Here is a 15,329-nt window from a genome sequence, read left to right as displayed (position 1 = left end):
TCTACTTCCATAAAGAGCTAGGGTCTCAGAAGCCCATGGGTTCCGCGCATTCAGCTCAATGGCAGTTAGTTTGATTTGGATTGGGGAAATTGACAGGTTACCACAAATCAGGATCAGCCAGCAGCTCAATCTTTCTCCTGTCCTTAGCCTCTCAGCCATGTGGTCCTTGGGCCTCTACCTTCTTGACCAGGAACTCGCTCCACTGTTCTGTCTCCCAGTCTCATAGTCTAGACACTGTTCCCTCTGTTTTGTCTCATGGTCTCCTTGCCAAGGCCTCTGATCTGTATGTGGCAACTTTGTTCGGTCCTATGCTCTCCAGGCCATAGCTCCTAGTGCCTCTGGTCTTGAGCTCTGCCAGTTCAGGCAGGTCTGGAAAGTGCTCTATTGATGCCCTTCTTCCAGTCGCCTTGGGACTTCTCTCTGTGTGTTCCTGCTTCTGAGATGGCTCTTACACACAAGAGTGGTTTTTATGGAGGTGTAGTCCTGGTTATTTAGTAGAATATAAACCAAATCCCCCACCAACCCAAACTCACTGCCATCAAGTCCATGCTGACTCACAGTGACACCCCGTGAGTTTCTGTGGCTGTAACTATTTACAGGAGTGGGAAGCCCCATCTCTCCTGTGGAGCTACTGTTGGTTTCGACCAGCCCAGGAAGATCACAACCCGTCTTGTAACCACTACTACTAGGGTTCTATCAGTAGACTATACTGCCAAGGAAAATAATAGATGGTGATTCAAGTCACACCATCTAGTCAAGTGGAGACCTAAAAATACATCCCATCTTAATCCTATACCATAAAGGATTGTGGCTAGATGCACCATATAAGCAACTGAACACCTCTTGCACACACACACACACACACACACACAAAATTGTTTTTTAAGCACAAGACTCAAAGATGACAATTTTTACTCTTTGGCCTAAAATTTTAGTTAGTTTAAAGGACATTTTAGCTAATACCTTCAATTCAAGGTTTGAAATGCAGTTTCTGACCATAATCTTACTGATTCCTCCAGAGTCAATATGTCTAGCAATTCTAGATTATTTAAGAATTTGATGTTCTGTTCTACATTTTCTCCCTTTTTGCAAAGATTTCTCTATTATGTTCCTGATCAGAATCTTCAGTAATGGGGGTCAGGCACCATCTAGATCTTCTGGAGTCAGGGTGGAAGAAGCAGTGGTTTATGTAAAGTTTATATTATAGTTAGTCCTATAACTTAGTTTCTTCTGTGAGTCATGGATGTCCTTCTTTCTCCTTTGTTTCAGATAAAGACCAATGGGTGTCTTCTTTGGCCACTGAAAAGCTTTTAAGATCTCAGACATTATTCATTATAATGGCAGATGGAATATAAACTTTAAGAATTATATAATGCCAATTGATTGTCCAACCTGACCACAGCCCTAAACCCAAACCATGAGCACTAATCCCCTGAAATGATTCATTGTGTCTAATTAATATCAATATTTTGATGCATTGAAAAAAAATTAAGGTTTCTCCTTTCTCTCTTTTCACTTGGTGGTACTCCCATTAGGTATATATTGGTGCCCTTAAGGGTGTCTCACATGTTTCTGTGGCTCTGCTCATTTAAAAACATTTTTTTCTCTCTGCATTCAGCAGGCACAATCTCTCTCGAGCGATCTCCAATAAACTGATCTTGCCTCTGCCCGTTCATATATGCCACGGCGTAAACTCAGTGCCATCAAGTTGATTCCAGCCTCTAGAAACCCTATCAGTTCAACTACAAGGACACCTTCCCATTTAGGGTTATATGTATATTTAGGGTGATGGCTGCAGGATCGGTTAGTTTAACTTGTAAAAACCTCCCGGTGTTTTCCCCCTGCCTCCATCAGTTTTTTTGTTAACCTTCCCCTTCAGCAAAGTTATTAGCTTTCTATCTTGTGAGCAATGATTTCCCCTCTCCTACCTTTGAGAACTATCTACAATGTTGCTTTTAGTGTGGAAACCTGTTGTTGGTTTTTGATAATAGTGGTCTCACACAAATTGTTTGTTTTTGTTTGACTAATTCGACTCAGCATCAATCCTCCAGGTTCATACAGATTGTAAGGTTTCAAAGACTCATCATCATTTAATGCTGCGTGGTATTGCACTAAATGTATTACCAATTCTTAAAATCCATTTTCCACTGGGGACATTTAGGTTGTTTCCATCTTTTTGCTTTTTTGAATACTGTGCTATGAAGCCATGGCATGATTGTTTCTCTGGGATACAGACCAAATAGGATGGCCGAGAGGCCGCTCGAGTACTTCTATTATACTACTACACGCTGATCACACCATTTTACAGGAGCAACTGCACTGTATGATCATTCTTTTTCTTTTTTACGAACGAGGCAATTTATTAACCCAGCATCATTTGTTCTAATGTTTCTTGTTGGCAGCTGCCACCTGTCCAGCGATTATGTCCAGATCTCTCTGTCCCTGAGCTGTCAGTTTGCAGCCGCCGTCTTAGTCCTTCTCCACCATCTTGAGCCCTTCCAGGCCTTGAAGGAGCCGGCGGGCCGCGCTCTTGCAACCCGGGCTGAAGTGGCTGGGCAAGACACCATTCCTCTGCCGCCCCCCTGTAGATCTTCATCATTGAGCAGACCACAGTGCCACCCTGAAGGTACAGGTGCTGTGCTGTAGAGGCAGCTCGTGCGTAGAACCAGTTGTCGTCATAGGGAGCAAGCTCTTTATGCTTGGCCAACTTGACTGTGTCTACCCGTTCAGGGCCTTTCAGCTTTCCGGACCTTGTTGAGGAAGGCTGCCAGACCTCTGACAGACTCCTGCTGGTTCACCTCTTACAGTAACACCAGGCATCATGCTCTGCCGGCCAGGGGAAAGGGAGTATATGATTATTCTATTTTCTCTGCACTATCACCTGAATTTGCTGTTTTCAGGTTTGTTTTTTAACTTTGCTATTAATGCTGGAGTGAGGTGGTATCTCATTGCTGTTTTGGTATTTTGTACTCATTTACTCGTACAATTCTTAACACAATCCATACATACATCCATTGTGTCAAGCACATTTGTTGCCATCATCATTCTCAAAACATTTGCTTTCTACTTGAGTCCTTAATATCAGCTTATTGTCCCCCTCCCTTCCTCATGAACCCTTGATAATCTTACATTTTGTCATATCTTATGCTGTCCGACGTCTCCCTTCACCCACTTTTCTGCTGTCCATCCCCCAGGGAGGTTATATGTAGACCCTTGTAATCGGTTCCCCCTTTCTACCCCATCTTCCCTCCACCTTCCAGGCATCACCTCTCACCACTGGTCCTGAAGGGGTCATATGTCCTGGATTCCCTGTGTTTCCAGTTCCTATCTGTACCAATGTACATCCTCTGGTCTAGCTGGATTTGTAAGGTAGAATTGGGATCATGATAGTGGGTGGGGGGGGAGGAAGCTAGAGGAAAGTTATGTTTCATCGTTGCTACCCTGCCCCCTGACTGGCTCGTCTCCTCCCCGCAACCCTTTAATAAGGTGGTGTCCAGTTGCCTACAGATGTGCTTTGGGTCTCCAATCTGCATTCACCCTCATTTACAATATGATTTTTTGTTCTTTGATGCCTGATACCTGATCCCTTTGACACCTTGTGGTCACACAGACTGGTGTGTTTCTTCCATGTGGGCTATGATGCTTCTGAGCTAGATGGCCACTTGTGTACCTTCAAACCATTAAGACCCCAGATGCTATATCTTTTGATAACCATGCACCATCAGGTTTCTTAACATTTGCTTATGCACCAGCTGTCTTCAGCGATCGTGTCGGGAAGGTGAGCATCATGGAATGCCAGTTTAATAGAACAAAGTGTTCTTGCATTGAGGGAGTACTTGAGTGGAGGCCCAATGTTCATCTGCTACCTTAATACTAAACCTATACATATATGCACATAGATGTATTTCTCCATCATCCAAAATGTTTTCTATATTAGCTGTACCATGTTATGTTCCCTCCAGTAATGGATAAGGTTTCAAGTTTTTCTACATCCTGTCCAATACTTGTTCTTACGTTTCTTTCAGATAATGAACTTGGCTCAATTCACTGACATTCAGTCAATCCTGCTTCATAACAACTATCCTGAACCCACTACAGATAAACTCCTCAGGTAGAATGGGAGTAGCCATATCATGAGGGTAGGAGGAAGGTGGAGGGAGAAAGGCGACATCGATCACAATGGTTGACATTTAACTGCCCCCGCACCAAGGGGGATAGACGACAGAAATGTGGGTGAAGGGACATAAGGCCAGTGTAGATATGAAAATAATAATAATTTTAAAATTATCACAGGTTCATGAGAGAAGTTGAGGGAGGGAGGGAAAAATGAGTTGATACCAAGGGCTCAAGTAGAAAGAAAATATTTTGAAAAGGATGAGGGCAAATGTGCTTGACATAATGGATGTATGGATTGCTAAAAGAGATGTAAGAGCCCCCAATAAAATTATTTTAATAAAAAAATTAGTCAAAAGGGTCAAATGATATTAGATTTTAATCTAATTACATCTGCAATAATCCACTTTCGTATGCCTTCTGTATTCTAGCAAGGGTACCCGCATCCTTTTGGTATGCTGTGTTCGTCATTTTCATTTGATTCAAGGATTTTAAATTTCTCATCTTTAAAATCTTCTATTATCCAGTAGTTAAGAGCTTAATTCCATTTCCATGCATTTCTTGCTTTAATCTATTGTTGATTTTTATAACATTGTGGTTTGAACTATTTTGATATTTTAAATTTTAATGAGACTTGTGTTGTGGCCTAACATATGGTGTAGTCTGGAAAATGTCCTATGTGTATTGGAAAGGAATATATATAGTACTATTTTGGGGAGGAGTTCTCTGTGTATGTCTATGAGGCCCAGTTGGTTGTGTTGTGTAGTTCTGTGTTCAGGAATAACAAGGGACCCAGTACTGGATCTCTCATTTCAGGTCCCTAGACACAAGGTTGGTTCACCCAGCACCTGATCCACAAGAATCTTACCTCAGGCAGAGTTATTATCCATGAGGTGTGACCAACTGCTGTTGGATAAGGGTAAGCCACATTAGGAATAAGGAATGATTTTACTTTTTTTGTCATTAGCCCCTGATGGCTGTACCACATCAGTTTGGCTGACAGTCATGTTTGTCTCCACTCTGGCCACTTCTGTTCAGTTTCTTCTCCTAGTTGACAATCCACTTCTCTATCATTCCAGAGAAGTTCAGGTTTCCAGGATTATCAGCTGTATCTTTCAGTCAGTAAGTTTCTGTCTTCGTTGTGGAGGGTTCGTATAGCACGTATACCTAGTTTGCCATCTTGCCAGAAGTCCAAGACATAAACTAAAACATATTTTGCCAGTTATGGTTACTTCCTGGGTAGTAGACCCTATAGGATATGTCCTGGTGGTATAGTTGTTAGACTTTGGGCTTTGATCTGCAAGGTCAGCAGTTCAAAACCAGCTTCAGTGTCTAAGAAAGATGGGGGTTCTACTCTAGTAAAGTTAGTCTTGGACACTCACAAGGCTGTTGCACCTATTGGGGTGCTGGTTAGCATCAACTTGATGGAAGTTGAGTGTGGTTTTGGTTTACAGACCATAGAAGTTGAAGTATAAAGGCTTTTTTCTCTCACAACTTTGGTGAAACTATACACAGTAATACACACTCCTATTAATATTTACATGTACAATAACACTGGTTACATTACTGTCATCATTCTATCTATCCATATTATTTCACTATCAACTTTGATTCATTATACTTTAACTTCTCGTCTATTCTCTATTTACTTTTGACATTTAAACTCATATTTATAATTCTTAATGATCACAGCAAATATTTTTTACTGATTTGACAACTGTTTAAACAAGGCTTCAGGAATAATTTTGCTTCATGATTTGAAATTTTTCTCAATGAGATATATTTAGAGGTTCCTACAGTCTCCATGGATCCAGGAAGAATTTGAATTCTAGTCCACATCGTTCCTTTTTGATCAGGATCTATTTATGCCTTGACCAAAATATTCAGTAATGGTAGCTGGACACCATCCAGCTCTATGGTCTCTTGGTTAAGGAGTCAGCAGTACCCGGAAGCAAGACAACCTACAGTCAAGTTCCTTCTTTAATTTCTGGATCTCCTTCTTCACTTCTGTGGAAGAACAGAAACCAATTGATATATCATAAAGGGTCATTTACCAGCTTTGAAGAGCCCAAGTTCTACTCACTGAACTAAGTAATTTAGTAATTCTAAAAACAATGTTCAGTCAATTGACTAGACAATTCTACAATGCCATACTTGTACCTTCTAACCAACAGATCTAATGTCAACGGATGGTTTTCATTTACTTAAGTAGTATCATTAACTTTAGTGCATTTTTTTGTTGTGGTATAAACATATAAACACATTTGCCATTCTCCCATAAAAGATAGTAAAAGCAGAAAACAACACAATTTCATCAACATATGCAGGAAAGTAATAAATACAGCACCCATTTTTTTTCAAAAAGCATAAAAACCCTTATAAAATATAATTGGAAAGAACATTTTATTAAATCTAGAAAGCCTTGGTGGTGTAGTGGTTACATATTGGGTTGCTAACCACAGGGTCAGCAGTTCAAAACCTCCAACCACTGCACACCAGAAAGATTAGGTTTTCTATTCTTGTAGAGTCACGGTCTCAGGAACTCTCAGGGAGCAGTCCACGACTCCTCTAAGGGGTCAGTACAAAGTCTGAATCAACTTGATGACTGAGTTCTGGGAGTCAGGCTAGTAAAGACAATCATACACTAGAAACAAAATAACAGCAACTGCCTTGTTCAGTGATAAATATTGAGATTTTATTTCCAATGTCAAGAATAAGACAGGGATGCCCAACATTCCCATTTTACATTTGTTAATATATTGGCAATTATAAAGTATAAGAATTTAAATGGAGAAAATACAATTGTCACTATTTAGTTGACATAACTGTAATGCATAATCCAATTTATAATCTATTAGAAATATAAGAGTTCAGAAGGTTAACAGATGTAAGATTAATATAAAAAACAATACTCTCCTAAATTAGAAAATGATTTTAAAAACATACCACTTACGATACCAACGAAAACTATGATACTTGGAGTAAATGTAAGATGTGCATGACTTTTACATTAACACAGAATGTAGATACTCTTTGCTCTTATCTCATGGCCATTCAGATAGAGCTCTCAAACATTCTCCACTTCTGATGGTCCTGGGACTTCTCTGTAACCCTGCTTCTGAAATGACTCTTCCACACAGAGGAATGGCTTTGATGTACGTGTGGGCTTTGCTTTGCAGCAGACTATATATCCCTAAGCAGCAGAGTGGTGGCTTGGTTTATACCTTCTCCTACAGTGGGACATTTAATCCCACCTTAATCCTGTCAATTAGCATAGCAGAGACATCTCTCTGAAATGGGATGACAGTCAAAGGTGGAGCCTAGACTCCTTTACCGCTGTAGGACCACCTTAAGTGACTGTGTCTCAGCATTCCGCTCAGTCCACTCCCAGTTACTTATTTAAAGGTCCAGTAGGGAAAGTTCACCTAATCTCCGTGCCTAAGACCTAGTCAAGTGGCTAAAAACTAACTGAAAGGAATCTAAGAAAGAGTTTTTAGCTTAGCAGCCAGGCGCTCATGTAGAAAAATTCAGAATTTCCTAGTAAGGTGAGAAGGTGAAACAGACCGGAACAATATGCATCAAATAGTACTTGGCTCTGGAATAGGAGTGAGATTTGTGTGGTCAAGTAGAGTATTATTTGAAAAACTTTGTGTACTTAAACTAATGGAGATATTTATCTACATTGTACAAAACCTTTAAATGCCCCAAATTAGAAGTTTCTCAACCTGAGGCATGACAAAGTTTAGGTATTGACATGGAAACACAGGTAGAGCAGTGGTCTACCCAAGGCAGAGGTAAGAGTCATGAGAAGGGGTACATTATTCTTACTGCATAATAACTTAGCAGTTTTTATTAGAAATGGCTACAAGTTCCTTATAACTTATGTTTTAGATAATACAGGATAATTAGGTATGCCATAATAAAATAAAAATTATATGATGTCTAAACTCCAGTAAACTGGATGTAATTCACCCCCAAAACGGGCATCATTTTTTTATAGGCTGATGATTATAATAAAGAACCTCCTAGAAACAAAAACAGTCAGCTTTGACTGACCCTTGAGTCAAATACTCATATTTAGGGTTTGACTTGTTATAAAAGGTCCTTTCCACTAGGAAAACTTCTCTAAGGAAAAAGCTCAGAGGAGGAGGAGGAGGAGGAGGATGGCTGCACAACATGAAGAACAGTAACAAACCATTATGGGCAGACACTGTCAGAATTCAAGTACGCTGTGCGGAGTATATTCTCAACAATAAAAAGAAACGGCTTTTTAAAGTTTATGGAAAAAACTCGTTATCCTTTCATTCCATTTGCTCACAATTGTTTTTATGCCTGTGTGTGTACATGCATAATCATACCCATAACTTGTAGATACTGGTGGGAGATTAGGGAAAAATAATTTAATTTCCTCTATTAATATTCAGTGCATCAAATTAAAACAACAACAAAATAAATTAAATGAGAAAACCAGTCAGGCCCCCCAAACGGTAAGTTCTGATGAGAATACTCACTCCTATCTAAAAGGGGCGACCCTTGGCACAGGCTGTTTAATTTCGGAACAGTAACAGCGAATCCTAAATGTTCCAGCTACACCCCAGGCAGTCAGAGGGCCAGAGGCCTCCTCATCCCACTTCAGACGCCACCTTTCTGGTCTGCGAGACCAAACAGAAGATCTGGACCTGTATGCCCACTTTAAGAGTAAGTAAGAAATAAGCAATGGCATTGCATGAAAGTAAACATAATACAGAAGATATCAAGCTAAAGAAAACAACATAATTACAGAAATGTGTGTCACTGCTAAGAAATTTAAGCAATACAACGAATTCAGGAAAATAATAAAAACAAAGGGAGGGAGGGAGGAGATAAAATAACAGTAAGGAAACAAGAACATTTATAAATCATCAAGGGTTCATGACGGGGAGAGGGGAGCGGGGAGGGAGGGGAAAAAATGAGGACCTGATGCCAGGGGCTTAGGTGGAAAGTAAATGTTTTGAGAATGATGAGGGCAATGAATGTACAAATGTGCTTTACACAATGGATGTATGGATGGATTGTGATGAGTTGTATGAGCCCTTAATAAAATGATAAAAAAAGAAAATGTTTTGAAAATGATGATGGCAACAAAATGTACAAATATGCCCGACACAATGGTTGTATGTACGGATTGTGATAAGAGCTGTATGAGTCCCCAATAAAATGATTAAAAAAAAGAAAATGTACCAACACAGAACTATAAACACATAAGCACCAACCAGAAATGGGCCACACATAGAGCTGAAAACCAAACACTAACACAAGAGAGTCTACAGTGAAGGCAAGAGAGAGGATGGAAGACCACAGATAAAGGAAGCCAAGGATGCTCTCATATAATCGGCATCCTTAGCAGAAGCGCACTCAACAAGGAAAAAGAAATCAATTTAAGGATAGCCATCAACATTTAAAAATCAAGAGGGATGCTGCTTACTTCATGATAATGATGGTTACTTCTGGGTGTAGCCCTGGAGTGATGCCTGTGCCTGTATGTGAGTTGTTTTATTTGTACTTGTAGTTTTGATGAAAACAATTAAAATATATATTATCTTTTCCTTATAATCAACGGTCACTGTTAGAGGAGGAAAGACACCCTTAAAGCAAAGGCATTGTAAACTGGGTACTTCCTACCAAATACTTATCTTACTATTCATGATCAAGCTACTCTATTCTGTACTGACAGGGCTACTTGCCAACTGAACAGTGCCTCAGAAGGAAGGCCGTTTCTGCGATCAATGGATCCTGTTCTTAGTGGCAAATCATACACGTAAATGTTTACACCTTATACACCAAAATAGTAATAAATATTAAAGCCATGTTTTTAGTACCAATATATTTTAAAATCTTGAGATTTGTTTCACACACTTCCAAATGAGCAATGATGTACGGTCTCTTTTATTTAGGTAAAAACAAATGTGTTCCAAGGAGCAAATGGTAGGCCCGATTACTGACACAAGTCATCGTGGGAAAGAATCACTTCAAGTATTTTCTCCTTAATCAGCATTATCATCGCTTTGAAATTCGGAGTTTCTTTTTCCTTGAAGTTTTAGTTATGAGGTAGTTGTAATTCTAAGTAAACACAAGGTGCAGCCAACTTCTGTTGACACAAATATGATTTTTAATCACAAGATTAAAAATCAGAAATTTCTAATAAAGTCCATTAAAATTCTTAAAAAGTCATGTTGCTCAGCAGTACTCTGACTTAAGCTTCCAAATCCCTTTCCCATCCGAAGTTCTATGAAAAGTGCAAAGATTTCTCAATAGTTCTCGAAACACACAAGATTGCGACACTGACAACTTGGCCTCAAAGTGCTGGAGGATTTCCTGTGTGCTGGCCTGCCCGTCAAGTCGGGCCTGAAAGGCAATGAAGTTTCTCATTTCTACCAAGAGGTCATCATGTTCCGTGAGGGAAGGGAGAGGGCAAGAAGTCTCAGCAAGAGACACGTTTTCACTTTCCAAGCGCTCTGGCAAGATTAGGTGGTTTCTAGCTCTCATTTTAGTCAGGAGTGATGACGAGGTGGGAGCCACGGGTGGAGAGGCAGCATCCTCTGATTTTCCACTAAAATGTTCACGAGCGTGATCTTTTTTCACAGTGCCATCCTGGAAAAAGAAGACAGTGGCATTTATGTTTGCATCCCCAGCGGCTTTGAAATATCACAAATGTGTGCATGTGGCAGTGAGTAGAGTAAGCAGCAGCAGCATGAAACACCTGTTTCTCTGCTTCTGTCTTCCCAGCATGACTTTTACCTGGGCATTCTGCAAGAAGGAACCCGAGTGCAACTGTACTTATTTTACTTCACTTTTCAATCTTTTCACTCTTTCGGATCCTATGCTTTCCCTGAAAACACCGACACGGATGGATCTGACTTTGCAAAAGTCTCAGCACCTCCTGCTGAAAGACCACAGGGTGCCAAAGAGGGTCTCTATTCTTAAATGGCTCATGTTGACCTAAAATTAGATTCTGGTCGTTTACAATTTTTACCACTAACATAAGCTTATGCAGAAAAGACCAAGGAGAGTCTTTAATGATGGGGTTTGGCCTGGTGAGTAAGGTCAGGAGCACTGCCCCTCGCCGGAGCAGCGCTGAAAGTGTGCAGGGTGTTGTGAACAGGGTGGAGACAGGCTCTCTGCCACGAAATCATGGATGCCCACATTCGAGGATTCGAGGTAATGCTCTTGCCTTCATTTCAGAGAGCATGGGGTTTCAAATGCGTCCTCTTCAACTCTGGCAGTGGCCTGCCACATCAGCAGTTACACACACCTCACCTATCCCCACTTTAGCTTTCTGAGAGCAAAGCAGAGATATTGCTACATTATCTTGGGTTAAATATTTTGTATTTTAGGAAGTCAACTGGTTCATTTATATCCAAATGAAGGTGTTTCAGAAATTAGCACACACAACAGAGATGCACCGGGGTATCTCTATACCAGTGGTAGCCATGTTCCTTTAACACCTGGAATACGGTACGTTTCAAAGTAGTTCACCCACTAGGCAAGTCATACTCCCCCAAACACGAGACTACCCTATTACCTGGTATTTCTCTTTTGGAAATGTTAAAGAAGGATGCTTAACAGAGACATTAGAATTCCTCTTCAGACCAAATCTTCTCCTAAGTCAGGAAAACAATTACAGTAAATATAATATGCACGCTGACTTTTGTAACTTAAGAAAGCAAAATAGCCATTCAGCAACTAAAATGCCCTGGAAAAGTTTTTATCCACAAAGTGATTCTTTCCTGGCTATGGCCTTTCTCTTCTCTTTATTCTTGGAAATTAACAGCTGCCTCGTGAGGAGAACCGGCCATATTCTCATTCAGCATACACTGGAAACCCCAGTCTTCTGCCGTTTGGTCAATTCTGACTCGGAGTGACAATACAAAGTTTCCGAGGCTGTAATCTTACGTCTCATCCTTTTTCCCTGAGAAGAAGCTGGTGGCTTTGAAACATTAACCTTACAATTAGCAACTCAATGCTAGGACCACCAGGTCTCAGATTCTAGGTAGGAAAATTATTATAAAAGGGCACACTGAAAATGGCAGGAATGCAAATTCACTAATGGCCTTATTGAAATTTAGTGATTTTTCTGTATCTCTATGTTTAAGGACACCATCTTCTCATTTCCCTGAAAACGAACTGGCTTTGAGAAGTAGGACAGAGTGAAAGTCAGTAAAATTATAATGCCATCCCCAAGGTCACCTAAATTAAGCGGATAAAAGGTCAGTTTATAATCCTTCTCTCAGGGTTTCTCTATGGCTCCAGAGATTCAAAGGGAAGCTGTCCCACCTGCCCTAACTCTAGCTCAAGCATAATTCACTCAGCTTGTCACAAGCCGAGAAGGGCAGCAATCTCTTACTTTACTACTGCTGGCACGCCAGAAATCCCCTGCTGGCCTGTCCAGGTTGGCACACCAGACACAGCTCCCAGACAGCGCTGACGTGAGTGTCTCAGTGCTCTCAGAGCATCCTGGGCCACTCTGGTGGCCTCTGCCTCCACCAGCACATAGTCTGCACTGGTTCCATCCACGATGGCATCATGCTTCATGACACTGTGCACGCCAACTAACCACGAAAGAAAAAGCCAAGTGACATTTCAGTTTGTATAAGGACAATCATGCTTTTATATATAATATTCTATTGTGCTGTAACAGTAAAAATAATGAATTCTTTACCTCCTGTTACTGAGTGACCCAGGTACTTAACAAATAATGTTCCTATTAACCTCACCACCACCTGACAAAGTAAAGACTATTACTATTCCTGTTTTACAGATAAGAACACAGTGAATCAGTCAGGATACATTGGTCCAAAGGTGGCAAAATAAGAGTTCAAAGCCTGTGTACCCTTAAATATTGTCTTTCCATATAACAAAACTTCTCAAATACCAGAACTGAATCATAATGCTTTAATCACAGCTTTAACATTTAACCTCTTTCTACCTGGAAATTTAAAAGAAGAAGATTCTAATAACAAATTTTCTGTGTTAAAGAAGAAAGTGATTATGAACACATGCTACATGGAAATTTATAGGATACATTTAATACAGTGGTTAGAAGAAAATCCAGTCTTAAATGCTTACAATGGGGCTTCAAAACTATTGTGAAAAAAATTACCTTCAAATTTCATTTTCCATGAACTTAGTGAACACATGTGTGCATACCGGGGGGAGGGGGTGTTTGGGAGGGGGCGCCTAGAAGGAACACATGTACAAACAGATGAACCAAAGTATCTTAAATGAAACCTAACTGCCCCTCTTAGGAAGTACTAGACTGCTAACCTCAGGGTGAAAGGGCAGAAGAAAGCCGACTTGCTCCCTGAGTTTCCTTTTTCTTTCCTAACCTTCTAAACTCTTCTCCTCGGGTAAATGCTGCCCAGGTGATTTCAAATGTTTGTATCTCATTGGTGTTCCCCTTATAGACCTGTTCCCCTTATAGACTGTTCCCCTTATAGACCTGTTTATCACTTGGCTGACGATGAGTCATGGGAATGAATTAATTCTCGAACCTGAAGGATGATTACAGGTCATAGTCCTGGGGGTTCCACCATCACTCTACTGAGCCTGGGCTTTCTTTGATTTTGAATTTTGTTGTACATTTTTCTTTCCCTCTATCTAGCAATCCTTTTCTAAAGCAATCCCTTTCACAGCACTTCATAATTATAGCCAGGCACCATCTAGTTCTTTGGGCCTCAGAGTCATGGAGCTAGATATTCACGTGGTCCATTGTTGAGATTCCAAAGGGATAATCTTGAAAGATTTTTTTAATGGAAAAAAGATAAGTTACAGTGGCTTATTATGAAGAAATGTTTAATAGAAAATTGCATTGGTGAGAAAAATACCAGGAAAGTTGTGTCAAGGTCTTTTTTCCCATCACAATGATTTCCGGCTTATTTTAATGGGATAGCAAGGGTTATTCTACAAGAATTCATCAGAGTAAAACATCAAACATCATACTCAAACTTTATCCCTGTATACCCCACAGACGTGATACAGTTTCTTCAGACTTCATATTTTGAGTCCCTCAAGGATGGATGCCAGAATTCCTGTTCTGATGGTCTAAATTGAAGAGTACAGAATTCCTTGGGGAAGGGTTAAACTGTTGAAAACGCTGCCTTCAGAAATATATAGAACTAAATGGAAGATAGGTTGAGAGACAATAGCATAAAGTTTTTTTTAATGATTTTATATTAATACTTCTCTTATTTACCCCCATAAATATGTGAAGGACCTTATGGTGTTGGACTAAAATAAGAGATAACAATGAACTCATGACTTTTGCCTCCCCTTCTCCATGAGTGTTACTGAGGTATAACGCAACTATTTAAAGCTTTCTGATAAGGTTTGAAAGATCTATGAAACTATTACTATAATAAAAATGAACACATTCATTCCATTACCCCAAAAGTTTCCTTGTGTCCTTTGAAATCCTATCCTTCCACTCCATGCCAATCGTCCTATCTCCACATAACCATTGTGCTGCTGTCACTATATATTAGTTTGCATTTTTTAGAATTTTATATAGAATCATAGTTTACTTAACATAAGTACTGAGTTACCTATCCATGTTGTAGTGTGTATCAATAATTCCAATAGTTCCTTTTTTATGCTGAGTAGTATTCACTGCTGGAATATTCAATGATTAGCTTAACCAGTCACCTACTGATTGGACAATGGGCTGATTCCAGTTGTTGGCTATTCCTAATAAAGTTACTATGAATATTCATATACAAGGTTTTGTATGGACATATTTCCATTTCTCTTCGGTAATTACCTACCTCTCTCACAGCCATCAAATGTAAGTGCTGAGGCCAACGCAGTTTATAAGAGACCTCTGGATGAGCTGCTACTACAGTTTTGGGTTTTTTTGAGGCATCAATGAATAACTAAATTTATATATTTTAATCACTTTCAATCAATAAACAAATCTGTCTTGGAAGAACAGCCAGAATGCTGCCTTAGAGTTAAGGGAAAGTGAGACTTCAGCTCATTTACTTTGGACATGCTGTCAGGACATGCTGTCAGGAGACAGCAGTGCAGGCAGTGAAAAAAGAAGAATACCGTCAACAAGACGTTCGACGCATGGATGCTCTAATGGGCTCAAAGGTAAGAACACCTGTGATGGTAGCACAAGCCGGGCAGGCTTTCATCCGGCTGTACATGTGGTCACTGTAAGCTAAAACCGACTCAACGGC

General features: G+C 40.0%; 1 protein-coding gene and 1 pseudogene across 4 annotated transcripts in view; both read right to left on the bottom strand.

Annotated features, from left to right (window-relative positions):
- Positions 1–2,382: 2,382 nt before the first annotated feature.
- LOC142423317 (small ribosomal subunit protein eS19 pseudogene) lies at positions 2,383–2,820 on the bottom strand (annotated as a pseudogene).
- A 4,026-nt stretch (positions 2,821–6,846) lies between these two features.
- Positions 6,847–15,329, bottom strand: part of ERCC6 (ERCC excision repair 6, chromatin remodeling factor) — a 112,182-nt gene continuing 103,699 nt past the window's right edge. For all 4 annotated transcript variants that reach the window (XM_075564170.1, XM_075564173.1, XM_075564171.1 and 1 more), the window contains 3 exons: positions 12,497–12,701; positions 11,675–11,753; positions 6,847–10,743 (listed from right to left, as the gene is read on the bottom strand). In XM_075564170.1, coding sequence (XP_075420285.1) covers positions 10,330–10,743; positions 11,675–11,753; positions 12,497–12,701 — 698 coding nt within the window. In that variant the 3' untranslated portion in view covers positions 6,847–10,329. The remainder of the gene's footprint in view (positions 10,744–11,674; positions 11,754–12,496; positions 12,702–15,329) is intronic.

Source organism: Tenrec ecaudatus, chromosome 12, assembly GCF_050624435.1.
Source record: "Tenrec ecaudatus isolate mTenEca1 chromosome 12, mTenEca1.hap1, whole genome shotgun sequence".
NCBI classification, from domain to species: Eukaryota; Metazoa; Chordata; class Mammalia; order Afrosoricida; family Tenrecidae; genus Tenrec; species Tenrec ecaudatus.
This window is presented reverse-complemented; position numbering and strand designations above follow the sequence as displayed.